Source organism: Mesocricetus auratus, unplaced genomic scaffold, assembly GCF_017639785.1.
Source record: "Mesocricetus auratus isolate SY011 unplaced genomic scaffold, BCM_Maur_2.0 Super-Scaffold_2245, whole genome shotgun sequence".
Classification (NCBI taxonomy): domain Eukaryota; kingdom Metazoa; phylum Chordata; class Mammalia; order Rodentia; family Cricetidae; genus Mesocricetus; species Mesocricetus auratus.
The window spans coordinates 50,585,908-50,594,048 of record NW_024429180.1 but is presented as its reverse complement, the minus strand read 5'-3'; the positions used below and the strand labels follow the sequence as shown (position 1 = coordinate 50,594,048).

General features: G+C 49.2%; 1 protein-coding gene across 10 annotated transcripts in view; it reads right to left on the bottom strand.

Moving 5' to 3' along the window:
• Positions 1-2,593: 2,593 nt before the first annotated feature.
• Dmtn (dematin actin binding protein) overlaps positions 2,594-8,141 on the bottom strand; it is a 29,629-nt gene continuing 24,081 nt past the window's right edge. For 6 of the 10 annotated variants that reach the window (XM_040733376.1, XM_040733374.1, XM_040733415.1 and 3 more), the window contains 6 exons: positions 4,809-4,873; positions 4,605-4,653; positions 4,444-4,451; positions 4,202-4,267; positions 3,906-3,986; positions 2,594-3,791 (listed from right to left, as the gene is read on the bottom strand). In XM_040733376.1, the coding sequence (XP_040589310.1) occupies positions 3,678-3,791; positions 3,906-3,986; positions 4,202-4,267; positions 4,444-4,451; positions 4,605-4,653; positions 4,809-4,873 (383 nt within the window). In that variant the 3' untranslated portion in view covers positions 2,594-3,677. The remainder of the gene's footprint in view (positions 3,792-3,905; positions 3,987-4,201; positions 4,268-4,443; positions 4,452-4,604; positions 4,654-4,808; positions 4,874-8,141) is intronic. The other 4 variants (XM_040733517.1, XM_040733634.1, XM_021227702.2 and 1 more) reach the window with 1 other exon arrangement.

Here is an 8,141-nt window from a genome sequence, read left to right as displayed (position 1 = left end):
AGGCCCTGGGTACAGGTTTCAGCATCACATTAAAAAACCAAAAAAGAGCCAGGCGTTGGTGGCGCACGCCTTTAATCCCAGCACTCGGGAGGCAGAGGCAGGCGGATCTCTGTGAGTTCGAGGCCAGCCTGGTCTACAAAGCGAGTTCCAGGACAGTCTCCAAAACAATACAGAGAAACCCTGTCTTGAAAAACCAAAAAAAAAAAAAAAAAAAAAAACCAAAAAAAGTAATGCTGGGCATGGTGGCAGAGTTTCAGGACAGCCAGGGCTATACAGAGAAACCCTGTCTCAAGAAGGAAAGCAGTAGCATTGGCGTATTTCGAAAAATGTATAACTTCTTCATTGTCCATTGATTGCATAATTTAACTGCAAAGTCAACTCCTATTTTCCTTTATTTTTTGGGAGCAGGGTCTGATATGGCCCAGACTGGCTTCAAACTCACTGTGTAGCTGAGGGTGACCTTGAACGCCTATCTCCTTTTCTTAGTGTTGGGATTCAGCATGTGCCTGGCTTATATGTTGCTAAGGAGAGAGCCCAGGGCCTCATGCATGGTAGGTAAGTGCTCTTCCAACTGAGCTACAATCTAAGCCCTCAGCTTATGAGTCTACATAATGTGATGTAATAAAACTAAAGCAAACCACTAGAATAAAGTTTACCAGGTTATTATCTGTGTGTTTTGAGAAGGAAGCATGGAGGACTCTTCCCCAACACTTTGCTTTAGGGGCCAAGAGCCTCACTTTGGAGGATTCTCAGTTCCTAGCAGTTTCCAATCCTTTGTAGGGCTAAGTGTTAAAATGAGTCCCATCGCACACGCTTCAGGTCGTCAGTCTGATCGTGTTGTTTCCAGGGGTAACCGGTGAGCTTGTTATTTCTCGCAGTAGTCTGTGAGTTCCAAGGGAACAGGGGTTGCACAGGCCCCAGCACAAGGCACCCCCTACACAGTCAATGGATGTCTGATAGCGTTTAGGGAGCCCAGTCCTACTTCCCCTGGAGAAATAGCTATGCATCGCCAGTGCTGGGCAGCTCGGGGTATAACCAGGTGGTAGCGTACCTGCCTAGCATGCCCAAGGTCCTGAATTTGACCCCAAGCAGTGACCACTCCCCTGAATGCCCCCCAAAAAAATCGAAGCAGGAAACTGCACATGCACGCACACACCAGCAGTGAACTGGTTTTATGTAACTTTGGGTTTCAGATAGAATGTTCTCTCATCTGCTGGAAGGAGTCAAACTATCTTTCCTATTGGTCTTACAGGCTGTAGGCATAAGACAACTTAAAATCTTTGTTCAGGGGCTGGGAATGTAGCTCATTAGTGTGCCTGCCTTACCTAGCACACACAAGGCCTGGGTTGGCTCCCTGACACTGAATAAACCAGGATGACGACATCTGCCCCCCATCTCAACACTTAGGAAGTAGGAGAATGAGTGAGTCAAGGCAGTCTTCGGCTATTCGTGTTCGACTAGCAATTTTGGGTGATCCTGATGGATTTGCTCTTTTGGCCAGCCACTCCCTCTTCCCGTGTGCACCCACAACCCATCTTTTTTTTTTTTTTTTTTTTTTTTTTTTTTGGTTTTATGAGACAGGGTTTCTCTGTATTGTTTTCGAGGCTGTCGGTCCAGCCCGGTCTTGAACTCACAGAGATCCGCCTGCCTCTGCCTCCCGAGTGCCGGGATTAAAGGCGTGCGCCACCAACGCCCGGCTCCCGTCTTCTTTTATCTTCCAACCACACTGCACAGAGCGCAGCTGCATGGTAGTTGCCGGTGGGAGGCAAAGGAGTCGCCGCCCCCTTCCCTGGCTCCACCCGACCCTCACTCCCGTGCTCTCTCCTCCTGTTTCCTCTGCCTGGTGCTTGGTAGTCAGCTCACCACACACCAACCTGTTTCCGTCCAGCACCTTGGGTCCTGGGGAGAGCAGTGTATTTGAGGCAGTCCTCCAAGGCTCCCTCTCAAGTTCCCGCCAACCATGAGACACAGGTTTCTGCCTCACAGAGCCCCCGGAGAAGTGGCAAATACCACCCTGTCTAGGCTAGCCTTAACTTATGTGTCCCAGAGAGAGGAAGTCACTGTAGGTGCCATGTCTCCACCCCCTCAGCTCATGTGAAACCTCTTTCCCATGGCTTTCTCAACCTGATGTCACCTGTCCCTCTGACTCAGGGCTTATAAAGAAACAAGTGTGGATTAGAGATGTTGCCCAGTTGGTAGAGTACACACCCAGCAAGCAAGAAGCCCTGGATTTTATCCCCAGGACTAAATAAACCACACCTATTGGTGCATGCCAGCCTGGGCTACTCAATGAGAGCCTGTCTCAAAATTAAACATTTCTTAAAGCAGTAAGAATATTCATTATGAGTCAGGCAGTGGTGGCACATGCCTTTAATCCCAGTACTTAGGAGGGAGAGGTAAGTGGATCTCTGAGTTCAATGTCAGCCTAGACCATAGAGAGTTCCAGGACAGCCAGTGTTACACAGAGAAACTCTGTCTCAAAAAACAAAAAACAAAACAAAACAAAAAAACCCAATGTCTGTTGTGGTACATGCTTCCTTAGCATATAAAAGGGCATGGATTCGACTCCAAAGGGGGGATGGAAACAAATAGATTTAGGGACCCAACGCAACCTTTTAATTCCAAGCAGTTACCCCTCCCAGCATGATCACACACACAGTGGACAGGGAGTGCCAGGATCTGGGCAAAAACAAAACCCAGACCTGGGCAAAATATATATATATATATATATATAATTATATACACATACATATGTGGAGAGACAGGGACTGAGAGTGCAATTAGGTAGGGCAGGGAGTCAGGGGAAGAAAGCAGCAGAGGATGCCCCAATAAATTACATTCTGTAGAGAGCACAGGAGGGAATGCATGGCAATGGGGGAACCTGGGAGCCTGGACTCTCAGAGATGCCCCAAGCTAAGCCTCTCGATATCCCTCCTAAGGGAGGCTGAGGCCTGGGCTCCGTGGTCCCCAGACAGGTGCTAGAAGGATGCATCCTAACGGGTTTTGCTGGAGGCTGGTGTTGAGGCATTGTGTGAACAGCATCTCTGCTCTTAGCCACAGCTTTGAATAGGCTCTGGGTTTTGAGCAAGAGGCTTGAAGCTTAGGGGTGGCAAAGCATAGGACAGACAAGCTGGTGGGGGGGTGACCTCCAAGCTGGAGGCCCCCCGGGTAGAGCCTGCTTCTACCAGTCAGAGAAGCGTCAGGCCCAGGTGCAGGGAGCTGTCAGGAGTGCAGTGGGCTGGAGCCTATGGGTGGACAGGCACAGGATCCCAAAGCTGCCCCTGCCTGACCAAGTCTCCTGCCCTGTACAGGATAATCAACAGACCTCACCACTAAGTGTCCCTTCATTTCTCCTCACCCTCTTCTGGGGACCTTTGTGTGGGGAGACAGACAGGAAAAGGGTGCAAACATTGACTGTGCTGGAGTCCAGGCTGGGTTTGGCTAGGCAGTGGAGCCCAGGAAAAAGATAAGGCCCCCTAGCCCATGTGGGTAAGGAAGTCCATGCCTCATGTCTCTGGGACTGTGCACATCTTGGCTCTCTCTCTCCCTGAGGAATGGAGCCCAACGCTTCTGCCCTGCCTCCTGCTGCTCCCAGCCTGCAGAGGATGAGGGTGCTTCAGGGCCTTGAAGCAGCAGGGGGAAGGTGCTGTCATGGACAGGGCGAGCTGGCAGGGATGTCAGAAGAGGGAAGCTTTCTTCTTGAGTTCATTCCTCTTCCACAGGGCTAGCTTGCCAAACTCCTCAGGAGACATGGCAAAGACCCTAGAGAAGTCCTCTGCTGACAAATGTCTCTGTGGGGACACATGGGCATCTGGGTGACTAAGGGGGTAGCCTCTTCAGCATCAAAATCAAAGACGTCCCCACTGGGCTGCCCCTCAACCATCCCACACATCTTTCTTACATACCTCAAGCCTCATGCGGTCCACACCAGGAGGCAGCTTAGTTCGCCCCTTGTTGGTTACCACCAGCATTTCGTAGGGATAGATCTGGAGAGGCAGGGAGGGCTCTCTTAGGTTTGTACTCTCTGGTTCTCATACCCTCTGGACTTCCCAGCTCCCCTTGGCAGCCTGTAGAGGCCGCTGGGATTCATGCCATCTTGCTACTCATCTCCCTCAGCTCCCCTGCTGCCTCCCCCTCGTCATCTCCAGGAGCGCCCCCCTGAAGCCCACCCCACTGTGGAGGTCAGGTCCCCTGCCCTCACCTTCTGCTCCAGCACACAGGGCAGGGAGTTCCCCCGATCCATCCTCCCCCTCTGGCCCTCTCCGTTCTGGGGAGACCAAAGCCGCAGTGAGCCAGAGTGGGTCAGGGGGCCTTCCCAGCCTTACCCTAGGCGTCTTCAGTCTTCACCAGGCAACTTCTTGGCCCACACCCCCTCCCCCACCAGTGCCCACGCCTGGCCCTGGCTTCCTGGGCTTTTCCTGCTCCCCTCCAGGGGGCACTCACCTGCAGGCCTAAGGAGACAAGAGGCATGGTTTAGAGACAGCTCCAGAAGCTGCACCCTCACCTGATCTTAAACAAACAAACCACACCCCACACTGGATAAGGTTGCCTATGACGTCTGTGGAGACCCCCCCTTCCCAGTGACATGTGGCCACACTGCTCACCTGGGCTCCCAGCCTCACTTCCCGATGGGCTGAATTCTGTGGACTGTAGCTAGGAAATGACAGAGACATCAGAGAGAGCTGAGGACAGCCCTCAACAGACTGCTTTACTCTGAGGTCTCCACGGTACCTGAGTGCTCATCCACTCAGAAGCACCGTGCACACACCCCTCTCCCATGCAGCCCCTGCTCGGTCATAAGGCCTTACCCGGCTCAGGGCGGTCCTGCCATAGGAAGGAAGAGAGGAGGACTTGGATGTTCCCGAATGCAAGGCTGAATGAAAGGGAGCAAGAGGGCCTGGGTCAGTCCCTTGATTGACAGTCCTTTCTGAGAGGGCTGCCTCCGTGGCCTTCCCTGGCCAGAACTCAGTAGGCTTCCATAGACTTCTAGGGAGTGTGCTGTGGCTTTTGCAGAATCTACATGTTCCCTCTTCTCTAAGTAGAAGTGAGTCCAAAGGCCTAGCGTGAATCCCAGGCAAAGCTGAGGCTCGATGTGAAATGCTAGGAGCTGCCATGAAGTAAGCTCTAGATCACCAAATAAATACAGGCTCCATGTGAAGTCACCCAGTTGTAGCGACCGTATTAACAGCAGCCAGATTCCGGACATTTGACACTACAGTTCACAGTTACCGCCTCAGCAGTGAATGCAGTCAAGATAGTTCCCATTCGAGGCTACAGAGCCAGCTCAGTGGGTAGGAAGGCTTGCTCTGCAAATATGAGGATCTGAGTTTGGATCCTAGCACACACATAAAATTCAGAGCATGGCTGTATGTACTTATAACCCCAGCACTGTGTAGACTGGAGATGGGGATCAGTGCCAGTGTAGCTTCCAGTCCAAGTGAGTGAGGCAGAGAGAGATAGTGCGGGACACCCAGTGTTCTCTTCTGGCCTCTATACACACGCATAGCTGCATAGCTGTGTGTTTAAACTACACACGCTCAGCAGTGGTGGTGCACACCTTTAATCCCAGCACTTGGGAGGCAGAAGCAGGTGAATCTCTGTGAGTTTGAGGCCAGTCTGGTCTACAGAGCAAGTTCCAGGATAGCCAGGGCTACACAGAAAAGTCCTGTCTTGAGAAACAAAAACAAAACAAAACAAAAATCTACCTGCCTAGCTTCCCAAGTGCTGATATTATAGGTGTGTGTCACCATATCTAGAAACTACCATTCTTTGGGGGTTTTATTTGTTTGTTGTTCTTCTGAGACAGGGTTTCTCTGTGTAGGCTGTCCTGGAACTTGCTCTGTATACCAGGCTGTCCTTGAACTCAAAAAGATCCTCCTGCCTCTGTCTCTTGAGTCCTGGAATTGAAGGTGTGCACCAGCACTGCCTGAATAGAAACTATCAGTCTTCGTGTGTGCCAGCCTCAAAGCTCCTTTGTCTCTGATCTTTAAAAATGATTGCCATTCTACAGGGATTTTGTTAAATGTCCAGGCTAAGTACGTTCAACACCACAGGCATCCATCCTCTAAAGTCTATTGGGAGTTTAGGGGGTGAGAACAAAATAGGTTTGGGGAACCTACCGCTTACTTTGGAATAAGTTTAGCATCTCTAAACTGAAAGTTCAAAATCTGAGATCCAGTCTTCTCTGGATTCCAAACTTCTTTAGTCTTGTTGATATGATTTTCAGTTTTGGATTTGGAAGTGTTTGTTTCAGAGTTTTGGATTAGAGGTCTCCAATTTGGCAAAGTTTATTCAACTATTCTAAATTCCAGGAAATAAAACAAAACTCTCTTTAAGTCTGAAACTCTTCAAGTCCTAAGTATTTTGGAGAAGGGATAATAAGCCTGAAGAGAAAACCATCTGCTCTCAGGGCTGGGAGATAGCTCGGGGTTAACTGCTTGCTGTAAAAGCATGAGGACCTGAGTATGGATTCCAGAACCCAGTAAAGGGATGTGGGGGGAGGCAAAGGAAAGGCCACTGGTTCTCACAGTCACCATTCATTCTGAAGTATGTCATGTACTTGCAATAATAAGGAGCATTTATATTTTGATTGACAGAATTCCAATATATCAAGTGCATATAAAACTTTTTCACTCCAAATCACTTTCTGCCTGCTGGCTGTTTTTAATGTCAACTTGACACTATCTAGAACATTAGACTGGCCTATGGGTAAGCCTGTAGGGCATTTTCTTGATTGATGATTGATGTGGAAGAGCCTCATGAGTTGCCGGGAATTGAACTCAGGACCTCTGGAAGAACAGGCAGTGCTCTTAACCTCTGAGCCATCTCTCCAGCCCCTAGATTCTTTTTCTTTTTTCTTTTTTTAATTATTTATGTATCTTTTAATGCATGGGTTCTCTGTCCCCAAGTATGCATGCATGACAGAAGAGGGTATCAGGTGCCATGTGGGTGTTAGGAACTTCACCATCACCTTGGCACGAGTCCCTGGCTCTGTGCATTATGTGGTCATGTAGGCTCTTGACAGATGTAATCAGGTGTAACGCTCAGATTCACAAACTGGCATTACCTTGGGACTCTCACTTGCAAACACAAATATTCTGTCTCAGTTAAAGTTTCTATTACTGTGATAAGACACCATGATCAAAAGCAACCTGGCAAAGAAAGGAGTTTTTGTTTTGTTTTAAATTCTATGTGCCTTGGTGTTTTGCCCTGAGTTTCGGGTCCCCTGGAACTGGAGTTACGGGCTATTGCTAGTTGCCATGTGGGTGCTGGGAACTGAACCTGGGTCCGCTGGAAGAGGAGTTAGTGCTCTTAACCACTGAGCCATCTTTCCAGCCCTAGGTTTGTTTTATCTTTAGCTTGTCGTCCATCATCCAGGGAAGACAGGGCAGAACTCAGGCAGGGCAGGAACCTGGAGTGAGGGACTGATATAGAGGCCATGGGGGTGCTGCTTGCTGCCTGCTCTTCATAGCTTGCTTGGTGTGTGTTCTTATACTATCCAGGACCATATGCTTTTCCCCCATGGACAATCTTACTTTTTCTTACCATTTCCTATGCATATTAGCAGCAGACCCTCCAGCTTCTGGCTTGCCAAACTCAGTTCCCACCTATATGCTCTACACATCTGAAACCAGTCCATCCCCCCACCCCAACCTGCCTCTTAGTTGTCTAATTGCGAGTTGTCATTCACTAGCGCCCAGGATAAAGCCCTAAAGATTCTCTCAATCTCCTTTTTATCTCCCTCCCCCCATGAGTCCTAGGTTTGCCTTCAGTGGATTTGATCTATATATTTCTCAGATCTATTCTCTCTTCTCTGAACCCAGAAAGATGTGGTTTGAGCATATTGCCAGGGCGTCAAAACAAGAGATGTTAAGAAGTAGGAACAGGGCTAGTAAGATGGCTCAAGGAGTAAAAAAATGCCTTGCAACCTTGACAACATAAATTCCATCCCTTGAGCCCACACAGAAGTAGGAAAAGAACCGACTCCACAAAGTTGTTCCCTGATGTCTGCCCCCAACACATACACATCCTACATACACACACGATATAAATAACTAAATAGATGTTTTAAAGCAATGATGGAGAGACGGTCCAGTGGCTAAGAGCACATACTGCATTGGGTGATGGTAGCACACACCATT